At 39.9% G+C, this 22,089-nt stretch overlaps 1 protein-coding gene across 7 annotated transcripts in view; it reads right to left on the reverse strand.

The window, feature by feature from the left end:
* Positions 1 to 22,089, reverse strand: part of SAMD13 (sterile alpha motif domain containing 13) — a 49,308-nt gene continuing 27,219 nt past the window's right edge. For 6 of the 7 annotated variants that reach the window (XM_011956125.1, XM_011956131.1, XM_011956127.1 and 3 more), the window contains exon 4: positions 1 to 1,164. In XM_011956125.1, coding sequence (XP_011811515.1) covers positions 1,021 to 1,164 — 144 coding nt within the window. In that variant the 3' untranslated portion in view covers positions 1 to 1,020. Of the gene's footprint in view, positions 1,165 to 5,493; positions 6,080 to 22,089 lie in introns of those variants that run through there. The other variant, XM_011956124.1, reaches the window with a different exon arrangement.

Here is a 22,089-nt window from a genome sequence, read left to right on the forward strand (position 1 = left end):
AAACTGAAGCAATGCTTTATTGCAAACACAAAGCACCAATTCAACAAGGCGTTGACACACAGAGATTGAACAAATGTCTCTTTGAACAGAGATGTAGCAAGCCCACTTTTTCCAAGCTCTTAAAAACAAGTACTTAACCCAGGAACTGAACAAAGCATAGGACAATTAAAAAAATTACACCATCATGAAGGAATATATATAAAAATATTCTGTACTAGTAACAAGGCTTTTTGACCTGTAACTCGCAGCAAACTTCTTCAGAAACAAATTATTATAAATAAAACCATGAAGTTAAAAAAAATCCTTTCTTCAGAAACAGAGAACCGATTTAAAAGAAAATCTATGCAGAAAATATCATTACCCCATTTGAAAGCTAGCTGAATATGGATGGATATCCTCAGTACACAACGGAGCTTCTCTTTTCAGAGCTATGATTCTGCTCCTGAAGGGGCTGATGCATGTTCATTTCAAACACTGCAGCATATCCCAATAAAACCTTAATAAGGTCAAGTGGAGAACCCTCTATAAAAAAGGGTGTCGGCAATTCCATCCAAGTAACACAAGCTCTAAGGAGCAGAGGAATTCAAGGGAGACAGCAATCCCTTTCGTCTTTCTCCCCCTCCCCCAATTTTCTTGTTTTTACTCATCCTACATCTGTAACCAAAAGATGGTCATTCAATTAAATTCTTTTATAAAGATTTTGGGAAAGCAATCTATAAAGAGATGAGGAAAATCCTTATGATTTCAAAGCCTTTGTGGGGAGGAGTGTCTAATCATGTCAAAGATCATTCTATTTGACAAACTCCATGAGGAAAACCACCCTGTGTGCATCTTGTCCTTGCTCCTCCTGGCTGATTTCAGGTCAGCTGATGAATTGCCTAGTCTATCCAATAGGATAACGTTTCATTTGATTGAAATTCTTTACATATACACATGTATGTATTCTGTTTACAAAGTTTCATCACATGAAACTAAATTATGTCATTATGTATTTTTTGAGGTCAAAGACCCCAATTTGTACTATGAAGAGTTGTTCTTTAAATGCTTTGTCTGCAGAGGTTTTACATGATATTCGTAGATTTTCAGAGCAGGCCCCAATTTTAACTGAAGTCCTGTCAACACATCATTTCTTGTCATCAATAGCAGGGATTTTCCATCAATTTCCTGTAATGGAAGCAGAAGGTAAAGCCAACATGTGAGTCCAAAAGCTCAAGGATAATGAAGAAAAAAGGAAGTTCAGAAGTAAAAGTCGTACCAATTGTGCCCAAGCTAAAAATATAGCATTTGTAGTTGTGCCAAAATGGAGAAAATGCAATCCTCTATTTTTATCTTACATCTTTTAGCTATATTTTGGCATTAAATACAATCCATAGCCGATCTTGCTTTCAAGATCCTATCGCAAACATCACATCTTAAAAAGCAGATAGCAAGCTTACTGCATGTACCCTTAAGGATCAAAGATGTTGCTTCTGAAAAGAATAATGACACTTTCCATTTATAAAATCTATTAAAGTTTATGCAGAATTTTCCATGAACTTAATTTCTAAAACAACTCTGTAAATGAGAATGGGCAGAGATGATCATATCTATTTTACAGGCAAGCCAAGGATCAAGCAAGAAGTTCACCCTCTAAGATCAAGAAATTAGGAAAGGGGTGCATAGAATTTGAACTCTCATATACCTGCAGCCAAAGCCAATGTTCTTTTTATAACCCCCCTCTGCTTCTCTTGATACTTAAATATATGTTTTTTAGATGGTCCTGTGGGGACTAGAGTCTTAGGTTTCCTGGAGTCTTCACAATTGCAACATTGGGCATTAGAAAAATGACTCACCCTCTGGGAGACTTTCCTGCCCTTTAAAGGGGGAACCATCCTGCCTCAACCCAAAAATCAACCTCTCCAAGATGAGTTTCTCTACCACACTCCCTCTCAATGGATCCTCAAACTTCCAAATAAGGTAGTGAGGGGCAGGGCCCTGCCAGCTGAAAATCCCTTCCTTGTTCTGCTCAGAGTCCATTCCCTGCACCCTTAGGCAGAGTCAGGTACGCTGCACTCCAGGTATTCTGGAGAGACTACAAAACTTTAGGTGAAATAAAAACAGGCTTCTCACAAAAGAGATGGGGATCCCAAATATACAAAGTGGTTTGAAACTTTTGGAAAGGAAGCACTGAGAAGAATGCTGAATGCCACATTATCTTCGTTATTGTTTGCTGTGGGGACCTTATGTCTCTTAAGAACCTGAGCTGGTTCTTAGGTGACTTGGATTCAAGAGTTAAACCAGCTGTGCACGGTCGGTGAGTCATGACATTTCTGTTCATGGTTATACCCACACACTTCTGTACCTACCTCCTCCACTGACCAACAGACATGGGGACACCGTGTGTAGCTGCAACTACATAAAACGGACTCCCTCCCACACCATCCCCAGGGCAGCTCCTCCAACTCTCACGTGCCTTGCTTGCCAGGCTGGGAAGAAGATGTGCTTTGAATTCCTGAGAGTGTGGGAGAAATAGCAGCAGACTAGGCGGCTGAAGAAACACCCACTTTGTGACCTTAGGCAAGTCCCTTCTCTTCTCTTTCCTCCTTGGTGGGGTTTCTGACAAGATTCTATGAGAAACTGCTCTTGCAAATGCTCCCTGAGCTGTGAGTTATACAATCACTTGTCATTATCCTTTCCATCATTCTCGACAGGACCAGATCCTCGTTTTACTTGTCACCCACCTAATATGAACTAGAGCAGAACAAGGAATTACTTCTACCTGGTCTACGGTGGTTTTGAGTTTGGGAAATCTTTATTCTGTCAGCTACCAGAACACAAAATGTCTCACATTAATTTGTGAGAGACTGTAACATTAAAAAGCAGCTGATTCATAGTACAAGAGCAGGAAAATCCTTAAGGACAAAGGAATTGACTCAATAATCCTAAAGTACTTTTCTTCCTATTAGCCAAGTAGTAATCCTAGAGATTGCCGATTAGTGAAACTTGCATGTCTGAGACTTGGCAGAGGAGCCTCTGGCCCCTGGAAACCACAGTAGCCGTGCTGAAGACACTGTGAGGTCAGAGACCAAATGAGATGTGACCTTAAAGCTCACGCTGTGTCTTGCACACCGGCTCGGAATGTTATACTGAACAGCAAAGCCCTCCTGCCCTCTATCTTTCCTCGGCTGTTGTGTGCTCACACTTCACTTACTACATGTTTTAAACAGACATCAGGAAGAGATGACTGCTTTCATTTCTATACACCAAGAAAACTTCCTCGACTAACTCAAAGCGAATTTTTAAAAAACCTTTGCTGGCAAAAAGTCCTTTGACAACTCAGCATTTCTGTCAAAAGCCAACTATGCCTGTGAAAAATGCTGAAATTTGGATTTTACTTAAGACAAAATGGAAAAATCATGTTTCATGCTCTAGTCTGATTTTCCCTTTGTTCAGTAGACACACTGCAGTTCACCTCAGACCAGGGTTGGTAAAAGAAAGCTCCATCTGGAAATCCTCATTTTAGAAATGTTGAAATAAATATAGTTAATTCATACACACAACCAAACATTCCTCTTAAACCCTGACTAGAGCAGCTCAAAGGAATGAGAGTGGAATAGAGCATAATGGAAGTGAAGCTTATGGTCAGGCAAGCTGCAATCTGAATCCTGTCTCCAGAAACTGCTATGTGACCCTGGGTAGGGGACTTAACTGCCCTGAGCCTCAATTTCCTCACCTTAAGATGGAAATAAACCCATGAAGGACTTTAGAGATTAGAAATGATGGATGCAAAGCACCACGCACAGTGCCTGACATGTAGGAGGTTCTCAGTGACTATGAAGTGGAAATGGATAGGCTTGGAAAGAAATGGGATGTGTTCTGATTCCAAATCCACCTTCTGCTTCCTTTCTGCCAGTGTGCTCCCCTTTGCCAGAAAGATGTAGGCATATTCCTGTTTAGGCTCAGAAAATTCACTGAGATTAAAAAGTTCAAAGACTACATAAAACGTACACACAGGAAAGTTCCTTGATTAAGAAAGCTAATAATTTGATACATAACTTCCATGGGATGCAAGTGAAATCCAAATTCTGCCAACAGCATGCTGTACTACAATGAGCCTGGGATTGGAAACTGGAAGACAGGTTCTAATGCAGACTCTATCACTACCTTTCCATAAGGAACAACTCCTCTGGATCCCAGTGTGCATATTAATATAAATGAAGGGGTTGGAGTGTGACCAACTCCAGCTAAACAAAACCAAACCAAGATTTTGCATGTACATCATGACGAGGTCCAAAACAAAAAGATATTTCATATCTTGGGAATTGTGTGTTAACTGATAATCATTTGTTAGTGTCAGTAAAACTTTCATATTGATTGTGTCTTCATGTAAAAGTAACCTTCAGGTTCCTGTTGGGCAATAAAAAATGCTTACATACTTATTAAGTTCCAGCAAGTACTCATTCATGGAAGTAAAGTTTAGAGATGATAGGTTTATATTTCCAATGAGGGAAAGAATCTAGATTTAAAAATAAATGAGTAGGATTCATAGATATTACAGCTCACTAGCTAAGCATGTGCTTTAGACTAAGACACTACTTTATTGCTTATTAGTGGGGCCTGGGGCACATTACTGAATTTTTCTAAGCCTCATTTTCTTATCTATGTGATGGGGGAAAGTAACTACTGTATTTCACTGCTGAAAATATTATTGAGATAATTTTTGTGAAGTAGAATTCCTGACATGCACTGATCACTCAATAAATGTTAGCTATTGAAAAAAGCATATAAAAGCTGGGTATGGTGGTATATGCCTGTAGTCCCAGCTACTTGAGAGGTTGAGGTGGGAGGATTGCTTGAGCCTAGGAATTCAAGGCCAGCCTGGGCAACATAGTGAGACCCTATCTCTAAACAATTAAAATAAAAAAAGTATAAATTTTAAAAGCATATAAAGATCTTAACCCATTTACTTTTCACTCATTCTCTCTGCCAACATTAATCTATACCTAAGTAACTGAATTGAAGCTATTTGTGATATGGTCCATGGGAAATGTATAGGAAGAAAGAATAGGTAGGAACAGAAGCAGCAAAGAGAAAAGAGCCTAGGAAGAGACAAACAGTAGCCATCAATACAGGCAACTAGGCAATTACAAGGTAGGGCAGGAAAAAAACGTTGAAGTCAATGGAATTTATGATGGCAGGGCTCTGCGCTGACTGGGAAGGCCATATTTATGGTGGTGGCCTCTACTGTCCCAGATGGTGCATAAGGGAAAGGAGGCTCAATTTAGAATCAGAAAACTGGGGATGGATGCTCTACCCCGCTACTTACTAGGTTCTTATGCAACATCTGGCACATTATCCCCCTCCTCTGTGAAATGAGAGGTTTGAACTAAGCTGACCTTTGTCCATCCTCGTTCAACACATTCTCAAATTTCAATTCAGTCTTTCATAAGCATCAAAACACCCCAGCCTCATATGAAAATCTCCCTGTTAAAGAACACAGTGGCAACTTCTTACCAATGATGTGGAGGAATCTCATGAAACAGTCTTTCTTTTTCTGCTTCATTCTTCCCCCTCACATCTTCTAGCACTTTCTTTGTAACAACTCTCTTGCCATTTACTGTCTGGCTACAAGTGGTGACCAGTCTGAAGTTTCTCATTCCGCTGCTTACAAAGGGTTCAAATGTCTCAGAGGTAGGGGTACTTGCTCTGAAGCCCAGAGATATGAAAATGGAAAATCCTGTGTCCAATATGGGAGTCACATTAAAGATGGAGGAGTGGAATCTTCTGGCTTTACCCACAAGGCCAATGGAAAAATTATCTCCTGAGAATCCTGAGAATGCATAGTTCCTCCTCCAAATGTTTTTTGTCTCTGCCATCTCCTCTGTTTCCCTTTTGATTCGGTTCCTTCTGGATTTGTCATACTCATTTCCTGGCATCAGACTAGACCTCTTGCTACTTGTTTGAATTTCTTCTCAGATGCCTCCTTGTTCCCTGGGTTCTTGTCTGGGTGCACCTGTAGAGCCAACTGGTGATAAGCCTTCTTAATATCAGAGGAGGAAGCATTTTGAGGCACACCTAGTACTTTGTAGTAATTCACCATGTTTCTTTAAACAGCCTTTCCCCACCAAGACAGGGTTTATTTTCGGAAGAATTTCCCTATAAGGTTGGAAAGGAAGATGGTGAACTATTCAAGTTTACACCAAGGCCTTTTGAAAGTTACTATCACATGGCTCTTGGGATAAAGTATCTTCTGGAGAGAAGTTGCTCTTTGTTGTACAGATCTTTCACATGCCTCCACCCCCGCCCCACCCCCTGTCAGCAGCTCCTTGTGGGTGGAGTGACTATGAGCTCAACATTCCCAGCCAATGACTCTCAGCTGATGGCTGTGCTTGCCTTGCCTTCCTATTGGTGGGAAATTTAGAGTGGATAATATACACTTTGGGGAGGCTTCACCTTATTTAAAAATGAACACTGAGCAGCTTATTCAGAGGCAAACTATTTGTGTGGCTCAAATGTCTTTATTTCATTTGTTGAAGTAACAGTCACAAGCAAAATGGCTTTTGCACTTAAATCGGATACAAAATCCATTTTGGCTCACTGTAAGGGCTAATGCTTTCAGTGACTTCATGAGTATTTCCTAGTGTTAGTTAATATTTTCTGCTGGCACAAGGTAGGTGATAAAGGGTCTGTATTACAAAAAAAAAAAAAAAACCCCAAAAACCAAAAACCCTTAAACACATTTCTGATGAAGGAAAATAAGTAAAACCCATTTTATCAAATGAGAAAACTGGGTCATAGAGATGAAACTAGGCAGATTTTTAAAAATAATAGATTTACAAAATATAGCTAGAATTGAAAACCTCCCATATATTGTCAAATAAGTCTTCTTCAGCTGATTAAAAAAATTTTTAATTTTAATTTTAATTTTATTTTAAGTACATGTACAGGATATGTAGGTTTGTAACAGAGGTAAACGTGCGCCACGGTGGTTTGCCGCACCTATCAACCTATCACCTAGGTATTAAGCCCAGCATGCATTAGCTGTTTTTCCTAATGCTCTCCTTCTCCCCACCCCACCCCTGACAGGCCCCATTGTGGGTTGTTCCCCTCCCTGTGTCCATGTGTTCTCATTCTTCAGCTCCCACTTACACGTGAGAACATGCAGTATTTGGTTTCTGTTCCTGCATTAGTTTGCTGAGGATAATGGCTTCCAGCTCCATCCATGTCCCTGCAAATGACATGATCTCATTCCTTTTCATGGCTTCACAGCATTCCATGGTGTCTATGTACCACATTTTCTTTATCCAGTCTATCATTGATGGCCATTTGGGTTAATTCTATGTCTTTGCTATTGTGAATAGTGCTGCAATGAACAGACATGTGCATGCATCTTTGTGATAGAATGATTTATATTCCTTTGGGTATATACCCAGTAATGGGATTGCTGGATCAAATGATATTTCTGATTCTAGATCTTTGAGGAACTGCCACACTGTCTTCCACAATGGTTGAACTAATTTACATTCACACCAACAGTGTAAAAGCATTCCTACTTCTCCACAACCTCGCCAGCATCTGTTGTTTCTTGACTTTTTAATAATTGCCATTCTGACTGATGTAAGATGGTATCTCACTGTGGTTTTGATTTGCATTTCTCTAACAATCCGTGATGTAGAACTTTTTTCATGTTTGTTGACTGCACTAATGTCTTCTTTTGAGAAGTGTCTTTTCATGTCTTTTGTCCATTTTTTAATGGATTTTTTTCCTTGTAAATTTGTTTAAATTCCTTGTAGATTCTGAATATTAGACCTTTGTCAGATGGATAGATTTCAAAAATTTTCTCCCACTCTATAGGTTACCTGTTCACTCTGATGATACCTTCTTCTGCTGTGCAGAAACTCTTTACTTTAGTTAGATCCCATTTGTCAATTTTTGCTTTTGTTGCAATTGCTTTTGATGTTTTCATCATGAAATCTTTGCCTGTGTCTATGTCCTGAATGGTATTGCCTAGATTTTCTTCTAGGGTTTTTATAGTTTGGGGTTTTACATCTAAGGTTTTAATCCATCTTGAGTTAATTTTGTACAAGGTGTAAGGAAGGGGTCCAGTTTCAGTTTTCTGCATATGGCTAGCCAATACTCCCAGCACCATTTATTAAATAGATAATCCTTTCCCCATTGCTTGTTCTTGTCAGGTTTGTCAAACATCAGATGGTTGTAGATGTGTGGTCTTATTTCTGAGTTCTCCATTCTGTTCCATTGGTCTAGGTGTCTGTTTTTATGCCAATATCATGCTGTTTTGGTTACTGCGGCCTTGTAGTATAGTTTGAAGTCTGGTAGCATGATGCCTCCAGCTTTGTTCTTTTTGCTTAGGATTGTCTTGGCTATATGAGCTTTTTTGTTGTTGTTGTTGTTGTTGTTGTTCCATCTGAATTTTAAAATAGTTTCTTGTAATTCTGTGAAGGGTCTTTCACTGTTAACCTTTTCAAAATTTATCCCTGGACTTAAGAACTAAACTGAGCAGCAGCATCAAAACAACAAATGCTTTTAAAAAGGGAGCTGCTGGTTGCTCTTTTTGCAGGACACACAACTACAGATTTCCCAGGCTTCTTTGAAACTTAGTGTGGCCATGTGACTAAGCTCTGGCCAATGAGATGGGAAGGGATGATGCATGCCTCTTTCAGGCCCATAAAACTACCTGCACAGGCTTCTTGCTCTTTTTCCTTATGCTAACTTATGTCAATGCCCAGATAATCTTGAAAGCTATTCAACTGGTAACAAGGCCTCCTTCACCTGGGTCTTTGAATGACAGTGAAGTAGAAAATCCCCACTAGCTACCTTGGACTATTTGTAGGAGCAAGAAATAATATTCTACTATAATTAAGCCATTATACACTACTTGTCATATCTGTTGGTCTACTTTAATATACCAACCATTTCTACAATTTCCCCTTCACCTTTACAACCTCTTCTTATCATGTCGTCAACTAAAGGAGTCCTATCTCTGCAACGTTGAAAGCCCAATATCCTGTTCTGTCTCTCACTCCTCACTCTCATTAAACCCACTTTTTCATGTCAACTCCACTGTCTCCAGGGTTATCAGTCCCTTTCTGACTCCTCTTTCATACCAAGTCTGAACCTGATGATTGGCCTGGGAACCATTCTTTTATTAGCCCTCTAAAATAGCCCTCTTAAGCCATTAGCTTTTTGCAGTGTCCATCCCACAAACCCCCCATCCAGGATGAGTCCAGCAATCCAGCTTCTCTAACTCCTCTACCTAGTGCAGCTGTGGAAAAAAATCAAGAAACCATGAAGACGAAACACTACACGTTTGCAGTGTACCAATTGCAGCTGGCCAGTAGAATACCTCAGCTGTTCTTTTGTTATCCTTGGTCATCTCCCTCTCCCATCCCCTTGGTGGCCATTCTTAACCTTCACTGCTCTCCTCCAGTTCCTTATTAAATCTCTACCAATCCCTATCTACCCCAAGCAGAGAAGCCTGACTCTTGTTTAGCAAAGGAAATAGAGACCATAAGGAACTCTGTTAATGTCCATGAAGACAAAGTGTATTAGTCAGGCTTCTCCAGAGAAATAGAACCAATGAGATACTGGTTAGATATGGCCAACCTGCATGCTGGGAAAACAGGAAAGCTAGTGGTATAATTCAGTCCAAGTCTGAAGGACTGAGAATGGGAGGGTGAGGTGGGGCTGATGATATAAGTCCAGTCAGAGTCTGAAGGCCTGAGAACCAGAAGCTCCGATTTCCAAGGGCAGGAGACGATGGATGTCTCAGGTCAAACAGAGTGATTTACCCTTTCTCCACATTTTTATTCTATTAGGGCCATCATGGGATTAGGTGACGCTCACCCACATCAGTTAGGGCCATCTTCTTTATCCAGCCTACTGATTCAAATACTACTCTCCTTCACAAACACCCTCACAGACACACCCAGAAATAATGCTTTACCAGTCATCTGGGCAACTCTTAGCCCAATCAAGATGACACATTAACCATCACATAAGGACAATCTTATTTATATCTGTACACAACTTCACCTATGTCCCCAACTCAGAGGAAGAGAACTCTGTCTTGCTCGGTGCTAATTCCTTAATATTTTTAAAAATAAAATACTTGAATATTTTATTGACCAAATTGAATCATGACATATTTTATGGCTGGCATTACATTTTAAAAACTTTATTGGCATAAAATTCATATAACATGAAATATGCCATTTTAACCATTTTTAAGTATACGATCGCATTGATTACATTTATAGTGTTATGAATTATTGCCGCTATTTTAAAAACACTTCCTCCATCTCCAAAAGAAATTATCCACCCATCACTTAATAACTCCCTACTCCCCTCAGCCTCTGGTAACCTCTAATCTACATTGTATCTGTATGAATTTGCCTATTTTAGATATTTCATGTAAGTGGAATTATGCAATATTTGTCTGGCTTATTTCATTTAGCATGTTTTCAATGTTTATCCATGTTATAGGACATATCAGAACTTCATTCCTTTTTATTGTTGAATAATATTCCATTATATGTATACAGCACATTTTAAAAATCAGTTCATCTGTTCATGGACACTTGGGATGTTTCCACCTTTGGTTATTGTGAACAATGCTGTAATAACCACTGCACAACTACAAGTATCTGTTTAATTCCCTCTTTTCAATTCTTTTGGGTGGAACTGCTGGGTCATACAGTAAAGCTGTATTTAACTTTTTGAGAATCTGCCAAATTATTTTCCACAACAGATGCACCATTTTATAGTTCTACTCGCAATATACAAAGAAATTTCTCCACATCCTTGCTCCTCCATATTCTTTTGACCTCATCCCTTTCTATATCCTCAGGGAGTTTGCTTCACTTAACTTTCCTCAATTTATTTCAATTTTAATCTGTCCAATTCTTTTAGCTACTTTCCTGGATGTAAGTCTGGATGTCTCCTCTCTTAGAAGAGAACTCTCTTGCCTACATGACTCTCTAGTTGCTGCTTCTCCCTTACTGGCCTGCCTCCTACTCACTCCTCAACTTGGAGGGAAAATTCCTCCCCAGCTGATATGTGTGCACCCTGACATGCTGCTGCGGCTGCTGGCATGCATGAGCAAGCACAGATTCCGTTGCCACTGGCCCAGTGAAACTCTGTGGCCAGCATCCCCCATTGGAGTGTTGTGGCCAGCAGACAGGGAATACCTCGACCCCTCCAGTAAAGCAGGTTGCTAACCACAAGGGGCCGAAGAATAAAGCTGTGACCCAGTACCAACCCCCCAGAGTTACAGCATGCAGCCCAGAAGTGCCAAGCTGAGCCTTGTCCCCTAACATCTTGCAGAAATGAAGACAGTCACCTTATACTACAATCAAAGCCCTAAGGGCATTAAAGAAAATAAAGGCAAAAAAATCACATCCAAAGGACAGCAATTTCAAAGACTGAAGAAGTATGAGCCCATAGAGATGAAACAAAACAAAACAAAACAAAACAAAACAAAAACACACACAAAAAACAAAAACCAAACCAAACCAAAAAAACCTAGTGCAATAACTCTGGCAACTCAAAAAGTCAGAGTGTCTTCTTACCTCCAAATGACTGTACTAGTTCCCCAATAATTGTTCTTAACCAGACTGAAATGGCTGAAATGACAGACATATAATTCAGAATACAGATAGGCATAAAGATCATTAAGGTTCAGGAGAAAGTTAAAACACAGTCTAAGGAATCTACGGTATACATGGGAACTGAAAGATGAAATGGTCATTTTAAGAAAGAATCAAACTGATCTGGCAGAGCTTAAATACTTACTTCAAGAGTTTCATAATACAATCTCAGCAGAATAGATGAAGCTGAGGAAACATTCTCAGAGCTTGAAGACTGGCTGATATGGTTTGGCTGTGTTCCCACCCAAATCTCATCTAGAATTCCCACATGTCATGGGATGGACCCAGTGGGAGGTAACTGAATCATGGGGGCAGGTCTTTCCCATGCTGTTCTCAGGATAGTGAATAAATCTCAGGAGATCTAATGGTTTTAAAAAGAGGAGTTTCCAGCCGGGCATGGTGGCTCATGCCTATAATCCCAGCACTTTGGGAGGCCAAGGCAGGTGGATCACCTGAGGTCAGGAGTTTGAGACAAGGCTGGCCAACGTGGTGAAACCCCATCTCTACTAAGAATACAAAAATTAGCTGGGTGTGATGGCAGGCACAAGTAATCCCAGCTACTTGGGAAGCTGAGGCAGGAGAATCACTTGAACCTGGGAGGCAGAGGCTGGAGTGAGCTGAGATCACACCATTGCACTCCAGCCTGGGTGATAGACTGAGACTCCATCTTAAAAAAAAAAAAAAAAAAAAAGAGAAGCTCCCCTGCACAAGTTCTCTCTCTTTTTGCCTGCTCCCATCCACATAAGATGTGACTTGCTCCTCCTTGTCTTCCTCCACGATTGCGAGGCCTCCCCAGCCATGTGGAACTGTAAATCCAATTAAACCTCTTTCTTTTGTACATTGCCCAGTCTTGGATATGTCTTTATCAGCAGTGTGAAAATGGACTAATACAGTAAATTGGTACCAGTAGAGTGGGGCATTGCTGAAAAGATACACAAAAATGTGGAAGCGACTTTGGAACTGGGTAACAGGCAGAGGTTGGAACAGTTTGGAGGGCTCAGAAGAAGACAGGAAAATGTGGGAAAGTTTGGAACTTCCTAGAGACTTGCTGAATGACTTTGACAAAAGTGCTGATAGTCATATGAACAATAAGGTACAGGCTGAGGTAGTCTCAGACGGAGATGAGGAACTTGTTGGGAACTAGAGCAAAGGTGACTCTTGTTATATTTTAGTGAAGAGACTGGTGGCATTTTGCCCCTGCCCTAGAGATTTGTGGACCTTTGAACTTGAGAGAGATGATTTAGGGTATTCTGTGGAAGAAATTTCTAAGTAGCAAAGCATTCAAGAGGTGACTTGGGTGCTGTTAAAGGCATTCAGTTTTATAAGGGAAACAGAGCAAAAAAGTTCAGAAAATTTGCACCCTGACAATGTGATAGAAATGAAAATTCCATTTTCTGAGGAGAGATTCAAGCCAGCTGCAGAAATCTGCATAAGTAATGAACAGCTAAATGTTAATCCCTAAGACAATGGGGAAAATGTCTCCAGGGCATGTCAGAGGTCTTCATGGCAGCTCCTGCTATCACAGGAGGGCCTAGGAGGAAAGGATGGTTTTGTGGGCCAGACCCAGGGTCCCCGTGCTGTGTGCAGCCTAGGGACTTGGTGCCCTGTGTCCCAGCTGCTCCAGCCATGGCTGAAAGGGGCCAACACAGAGCTTGGGCCATAGCTTCAGAGGGTGTAAGCTCCAAGCTTTGGCAGCTTCAATGTGGTGTTGAACCTGCGAATGCACAGAAGTCAAGAATTGAGGTTTGGGAATCTCTGCCTAGATTTCAGAAGATGTATGGAAACACCTGGATGTCTAGGCAGAAGTTTGCTGCAGGGGCAAGGCTTTCATGGAGAACCTCTGCTAGGGCAGTGTGGAGGGAAATGTGGGGTTGTAGCTCCCAGACAGAGTCCCTACTGAGGCACCACCTAGTGGAGCTGTGAGAACAGGGCCACCATCCTCCAGATCCCAGAATGGTAGATCCACTGACAGCTTGCACTGTGCACCTGGAAAAGCTGCAGACCAGCCATGAAAATACCAGCCATGAAAGCAGCCAGGAGGGAGACTGTACCCTGCATAGCCACAGGGGCAGAGCTGTCCAAGACCATGGGAACCCACCTCTTGCATCAGCATGACCTGGATTTGAGACATGGAGTCAAAGGAGATCATTTTGGAGCTTAAAGATTTGACTGTCCTGCTGGATTTCGAACTTGCATGGGGGCCTGTAGCCCCTTTGTTTTGGCCAATTTATCCCATTTGGAATGGCTATATTTACCTAATGCCTGTACTCCCACTGTATCTAGGAAGTATCTAATCTGCTTTTGATTTTACAGGCTCATAGGTAGAAGAGACTTGCCTTGTCTTGGATGAGACTTTGGACTGTGGACTTTTGAGTTAATGCTGAAATGAGTTAAGACTTTGGGGGACTGTTGAAAAGGCATAATTGGTTTTGAAATGTGAGGATGTGAGATTTGGGAGGGGCCGGGGTGGAGTGATATGGTTTGGCTGTGTCCCCACCCAAATCTCATCTTGAAATCCCACATGTTGTTGGAGGGACCTCGTGGGAGGTAATTGAATCATGAGGGCAGGTCTTTCTCATGCTCTTCTCATGATAGTGAACAAAGTCTCAGGAGATCTGATGGTGTTAAAAAGAGGCAGGAGATCTGATGATTTTAAAAAGAGGAGTTCTCCTCACAAGCTCTCTCTCTTTTTGCCTGCTGCCATCCACGTAAGATGTGACTTGCTCCTGGTTGCCTTCCACCATGATTGTGAGGCCTCCCTCCCCAACCATGTGGAACTGTAAGTTCAATTAAACCTTTTCTTTTGTAAACTGCCCAGTCTCAGCAATTTACATGTCTTTATCAGCAGCATGAAAATGAACTAATACACTGGCTCTCTGAAATAACTCAGTCAGACAAAAATAGAGAAAAAAATTTAAAAAGAATGAACAAAACTGTTAAGAAATATGGGATTATGTAAAGAGACCAAATCTACAACTCACTGGTGTCCCTGAAAGAGAGGGTGAGAAAGCAAACAACTTGGAAAATATATTTGAGGATATTGCCCATGAAAGCTTCCCCAGCCTTGTTAGAGAGGGCAACAATGAAATTCAGGAAATGCAGCGAGCCCTTGTGAGATACTACACAAGATGACCATCCCCTAGACACATAGTCATCAGATTCACCAAGGCTGAAAAGAAATTAAAAATATAAAAGGCAGATAAAGACAAGGGGCAAGTCACATACAAATGGAACCCCATCAGGCTAACAGCAGACTTTTCAGCAGAAACCCTACAAGACAGAAGATATTGGAGGCCTACATTCAGCATTCTTAAAGAAAAGAAATTACAACTAAGAATTTCATATCCAGCCAAACTAAGTTTCATAAATGAAGGAGAAATAAGATCATTTTCAGACAAGTAAATGCTAAGGGAATTAGTTACCACCAGACCTGCCTTTCAAAGGGAGTGCTAAATGAGGAGAGGAAAGACCATTACTGACTGGCACAAAAACATGCTTAAGTACATAGACCACTGACACTATAAATCAACTACACAATCAAGTCTGCATAATAACCCGCTAACATTAAAATAACAGAATCAAATCCATACATATCAATAGTGACCTTGAATGGAAACAGAGTAAATGTTTCAATTAAAAGGCACAGAGTGGCAAGTTGGATAAAGAAGCAAGACCTAACTGTATGCTGTCTTCAAAAGGCCCATCTTACATGTAATGACACACACAGGCTCAAAGTAAAGGGATGATGAAAAAATCTACCTAACAAAGGAAAAACAGAAAAAAAGCAGCGGTTGCTATTCTAATTTCAGACAAAATAGACTTTAAACCAACAAAAAATGACAAAGAAGCGCATTATATGATGGTAATGGGTTCAATTCAACAAGATGTAACTATCCTAAGTATATATGCACCCTAAACAGGAGCATCCAGATTCATAAGATGAGTTCTTAGAGACCTAGGAGACTTGGATGACTACAAAATAATAGCGGGAGACTTCAATATCCCACTGCCAGTTTAGACAGACCATTAAGGCAGACAACTAAGATATTCAGGACTTGAACTTAATACTTGACTAAATGGACCTAAAAGACATCTACAGAACTCTCCACCTCCAAAATGGCAGAATAAATATTCTTCTCATCTGCATATACGACATACTCTAAAACTGACCACACAATTGGCCATAAAACAATTCTCAGCAAATTCAAAAAAGAGGAAATTATACCAACTCTACTCTCAAACCACAGCACAATAAAAATACAAATCAATAAGAAGAAGGTCACTTAAAACTGTACAGGAAATTAAACAACCTGCTTCTGAATGAGTTTTGAGTAAACAATGAGATTAAAGCAGAAATCAAGAAATTATCTGAAACTAATGAGAACAAAAATACAACACACCAGAATCTCTGGGACACACCTAAAGCAGTGTTAAGAGGAAATGTTATGCTGCTAAGTGCCCACATCCAAAAGTTACAAAGCTCTCAAATTAACAACCTAACAGTACACATAGAGGAACTAGAAAAACAAGAGTAAACCAACCCCAAGGCTACCAGAAGACAAGAAATAACTAAAATCTGAGCTGAACCGAATGAAACTGAGACACAAAAAACCATACAAAAGATTAACAAATCGAGGGGTTGGTCCTTTGAAAGAATAAATGACATATATAGACCATTAGCTAGACTAACAAATAAGAAAGGAATGAATATCCAAATAAACACGATCAGAAATGACAAAGGGGACATTACCATCAACCCCATAAAAATATTTTTTAAAAAACCCTCAGAGACTATTACAAACACCTCTATGCATACAAACTAGAAAATCTAGTTGAAATGGATAAATTCCTGGAAACATAGCCTCCCAAGATTGAAGAAGGAAGAAACTGAAGCCCTAAACAAACCAATAATGAGTTCTGAAATTGAATCAGTAATAAAAAGCCTACCAACCAGAAGCAGCCCAGGACCAGATGGATTTATAGCCGAATTCTACCAGATGTATAAATAAGAGTTGGTACCATTCCTACTGAAACTATTCCCAAAAATTTAGGAGGAGGGACTCCTCCTTAACTCATTCTATGAGGCCAGAATCATTTTGATACCAGAAGCTGGCAGAGATACAACAACAAAAAAGAAAACTTCAGGCCAATATCCTTGATGAACATAGGTGCAAACATCCTCAACAAAATGCTAGCAAAGGAATCCAGCAGCATATCAAAAAGCTAATCCACCATAATCAAGTAGGCTTTATCCCTGGGAAGCAAGGTTGGTTCAACATATGCAAATCAATACATGTGATTCATCACATAAACGAAACTAAAACCCCAAACCACAAGATCATCCCAATAGATGCAGAGAAGACTTTCAATAAAATTCAACATCCCTTCATGTTAAAAATCATTAACAAACTAGGCATCAAAGGTAAATACCTCAAAATAATAAGTGCCATCTTATTATTGACACGAGAAACCCACAGTCAGCATTATACTGAATGGATAAAAGCTGGAAGCATTCCCCTTGAGAACCAGAAGAAGACAAGGATGCCTGCTCTCACTACTACTATCCAACATAGTACTGGAAGTCCTATCCAGTACAATCAGGCAAGAGAAAGAAATAAAAGGCATCCAAATAAGAAGAAAGGAAGTCAAACTATTCTTGTTTGTAGATGGTATGATTCTATACCTAGCAAACCCCATAGTCTCTGACCAGAAGCTGCTTGAGTTGATGAGCAACTTCAACAAAGTTTCAGTATACAAAATCAATGTGCAAAAATCAGTAGCATTCCTAACAACAACCATACATTAACAGCACCTAAGCTGACAGCCAAATCAGGAATGCAATTCCATTCACAATTGCCACAAAAAGGATAAAATACCTAGAGATACAGCTAACTGGGGAGGTGAAAGATCTTTATAATAAGAATTACAAAACACTACTCAAAGAAATCGGAGATGACACAAACAAATGGAACAACATTCCATGCTCTTGGATAAAAAGAATCAATATCATTAAAATGGCCATACTGCCCAAAGCAATTTACAGATTCAATGCTATTTCTATCAAACCACCAATGACATTCTTCACAGAACAGAGAAAACTATTCTAATGTTCACATGGAACCAAAAAAGAGCCCAAATAGCCAAGGGAATCCTAAGCAAAAAGAATCTGGAGGAATCACATTGCCTGACATCAAACTGTACTACAAGGCTACAGTAACCAAAATAGCATGGTACACATAGACTGATGTAACAGACTAGAGAGTACAGAAATAAAGCTGTACATCTATAACCATCTGAGCTTTGACGAAGTCGACAAAAACAAGCGATGGGGAAAGGACTTCCTATTCAACAAATGGTGCTGGGATAACTGGCTAGCCATATGCAGAAGATTGAAACTGGACCCATTACTTACACCATATATAAAAATCAATTCAAGATGGCTTACAGACTTAAATGTAAAGCCTAAAAGTATAAAACCCCTGGAAGATAAACTAGGAAATACCATTCTGGACACAGGCCCTGGCAAAGATTTCATGATATAGATGCCAAAAGCAATTGCAACAAAAAGAAAAATTGACAAATAGGACCTAATTAAACTGAAGAGTTACTGCATAGCAAAAGAACTATCAACAGGGCAAATAGACTACTACAAAACGGGAGAAAAATTTGTAAACTATGCGTCCAACAAAGGTTTAATATCCAGAATCTGTAAGAAACTTAAACAAATTAACAAGCAAAAAAACAACCCATTACATATTGTGCAAAGGACATGAACAGACACGTCTCAAAAGAAGTCATACATATGGCTAATAAGCATATGAAAAAATGCTCAACATCATTAATCATTAGATAAATACAAATCAAAACAATGAGACACCATCTTGCACTAGTCAGAATGGCTACTATTAAAAAATAATGAAAATAGATGCTGGTGAGGTTGCTGAGAAAAGGTAATACTTATACAGCAGTAGTGGTGGGAATGTAAATTAGTTCAGACATTGTGGAGAGCAGTTTGGTGATTTCTCAAAGAACTTAAAATAGAACTACCATTCAACCTGGCAATCCCATTACTGAGTATATTCCCAAAAGAATATAAGTTGTTCTACCATAAAGACACTTGCGTCTGTATGTTCACTGCAGCACTATTTACAATAGGAAAGATATGAAACCAACCTAAGTGCCCATCAACAGTAGACTGGATAAAGAAAATGTGGCACATATACACCATGGAATACTACATAGCCATTAAAAAAGAATAAGATCATGTGCTGTGCAGCAACATGGATGGAGCTGGAGGTCATTATCCTATGTGAACTAATGCAGGAACAGAAAACCAAATACCTTACATTCTCATAAGTGGGAGCTAAACATTGAGCACATATGGACATGAAGAAAGGAACAATAGACACTGGGGCCTACTTGAGGGTGGAGGGTGGGAGGAGGGTAAAGACTGAAAAGCTGCCTATCGGATACTATGGTTATTACTTGGGTGATGAAAAAATCTGTACACCAAACCCCTGTGACACACAATTTACCTGTATAACAAACCTGCACATGTACCCATGAATCTAAAATAAAAGTTTAAAAACTTCAAGTTTTTTCCTTATCAATTTTCAATTTTCTTGGCTACTTTCTTATTATTAGCACTACCAACTTACTTGTGATTTCACCTCTTTTCTAAATTTTCATGGGCTGAAAGGACACATCAGCAGAGATTGAGTTGCCACTTCCCCTGTTCATTATGCTATAAAATATTTTAAGCATTTCAGTAGCCTCTAACTGTTAAAAATTATCAGGCATCAAAGCACCTCAAATACTTTCAATACTTGGTATGATTAGATGCTGATGAAGTAAATCAAGTTATTCTCAATTTGTGAGGTTTTAACTGGTCTAATTCAAAGCCAGATTTGCCATGAAAGGTAATGATGTTTAAGTTTCACCTTAACAAGTTTGTATCCACAATTTTGTAATTTTTTTTTTCACCGAGGGCTGTTATAATTGTATAAACTTTGGGCTCCACAAAACCTGAATTTGTCTCTGTTCTAATTAGAAATCTCCATTTGGAATCACTACAACTGAATTCAATTTGGCCGTGATTAGAACACTATGCTCAGGGTTGCTCTGATTGGCCTCTCCACCCTATGATTCCATTTTGAGGTAGTTAGTATTACTTGGCAATATGTAGCCATAAGAAATTTCATTTATTTTTTATTAAGTCAGTGACTTCAGAAACTTATCAAAAGTTAGCAATAAGCCATCTGTAAAGAGATGTCAATCTTTGCATTTCAAATGAATGACTTAAGCAACCAGTTGGGCATTTCAGAGTATAGATACTATTCTTATTCATATGGTTTGAGAAAAATGAAGAGATAATAGAGTAAAATTAATTTGTCACCTTGAGTTGCATATTATTTTGTCATGATTATTTCAGAGATACATATTGTTCTCGAAATAAAATCACGAATGTTGCTTGTAAGTTTGAGAAATCTGAAAAATATGAACTATATGACATTGATTGGCAGATCTCTGTCTTCCATCTTCTTCTTATATATTCTAAGTATGTGAGTCAAACAGACAAAGACATAGAAATGAAGTGACTATACCACAACAGGCAGAGCTGTCTTTGTGACTTGCAATTAGGGTCCAATTTGAGTGGTGAAGTTACTGTACTAGATTGCCAGAGTTCCTTAGATGGCAACTAAAAGCACTGCCCATAGTTGGCTTTATAACAGAGAATACTGCTCATTTAGCCTTCAGAGTTTGACAAAGCAAACCTTATCCTAAATGTTCTCTGTGAGGAAGGGAGGGATGCTTTTGAACAAGATTAGTCAAAATAGTCGCTTAAAAACCAAAGCTTTTATCAAAGTAAAATTCTTGAGGTGCCTTTGACTCTGGAAAGCTAAGCAGTCCATACCCATGGACAAGTGTCATTAAAAACAAAAAACCTATTCACAAAAGTTCAACTGTGTCTCAAGTGGTTTTGTGCCCTGTGTTGTGCACTGAAAGCATACTTCTTGAGGACCAGTTTTAAGATGACATGTTTTGACTCTTAAAGCAGGAGATTGAACAGTATTCTGTTTGTTTAACTCAGTATTAACGTTATAGAAATCTGAGTCCTAGAAGGGCAGATTCTCCAGGACCATTCAGTAACCATGAGTAAACTGGAAGAAAACATATCAGAAGTCATGACTTTCATTCATTTCCTTCACCACAGCCCAAAATGTTTGCCTGCTAGAAGGCACTTGGGAAAATAGCCACCATACCACAGTGTCTGTGGGAAAGAGAGATGGTACTAACAAGGCTGTAATCACTGCCTTCTCCAGGGCTCCCACTGCCTCCTGCTTTCATAGGTCAGTGAACCCTTTGGAGTGCTAGCTGAATGAGTCCAGTGGGCCAGACTCCCTATGTGGTGAGAAACTGCAACCCTGATGACACAGACCTCATGCCAACCCAAGGAGTAGTGACATCGACATCGCTGTCCAAAACATACATGCTGTTGACACTGGGTTATTCGTGATGGGCTAGGCAGGGACTTAGGCCTTAACTCTTGATGATTCTTTTGACTTGTAATTGTGACTAACACAGAAAACTCAAAAGAGGATTGCCAGAAGAAAATTTGATGAAGATAATTGAAGCAGAGGAAAACTTAACGATGATCATTGTTCTTTGACAGTGGGGTGCCTGCACAGGAAAAAGGAGGTTAGGCAAAGACCACCACCTTAATCCAGCTGCTTCTCCATACCACAGGAACACAGGACAAATCTTGCCCTTTGAGAAATCTTGCTCAATGGTCTGACATCTTCCAAGAGGTCATGCTGCTAGAAAGCCACATCCGAGTCTAGTTGCCACAGCCATACAGTTTCCAATACTGTGCTATGAGACCATACCACAAAGATAGATAATCTCCTGGAAGTCAGGCCATATGATGGCGGACTTGTTTGCCATCAATATCAGTATTTTAGTCCGTTCAGGCTGCTAGGACAAGATACTGTAGATTGGGCAGCATAAACAACAGATATTTCTCACAGTTCTAGAAGCTGGAGGTCCAAGACCAGGGTGCCAACATGGTTGGGTTCTTGGTGAGGGCTCTCTTCCTGACTTGTAGAAGGCTGTCTTCTTGCTGTATCCTTACACCCAAGAGTAAGCTCTCTGGGGTCTTGTCCTCTTCTTATAAGAGCATTGATCTCATCATGGGGGCTCCATCCTCATGAACTCATCTAAACCTAATTACTTCCCAAAGATCCCACCTCCGAATATCCTCACTGTGGGTTAGGTTTTCAACGTAAGAGTTTTGGGGGGACATAAACTTTCAGCCCATAGTAGTCAGCCATGAAACAATAAGCTCCCCACATCACTGGCAACCATGCTGCCCTTTCTGGACTTGCCCTTTTCAAAAGTGGTTTAGGGGATGCTCTCCATCCCTGCCCTGATTCTGTCAAGTGGA

Source organism: Colobus angolensis, unplaced genomic scaffold, assembly GCF_000951035.1.
Source record: "Colobus angolensis palliatus isolate OR3802 unplaced genomic scaffold, Cang.pa_1.0 Scaffold41, whole genome shotgun sequence".
Classification (NCBI taxonomy): Eukaryota; Metazoa; Chordata; class Mammalia; order Primates; family Cercopithecidae; genus Colobus; species Colobus angolensis.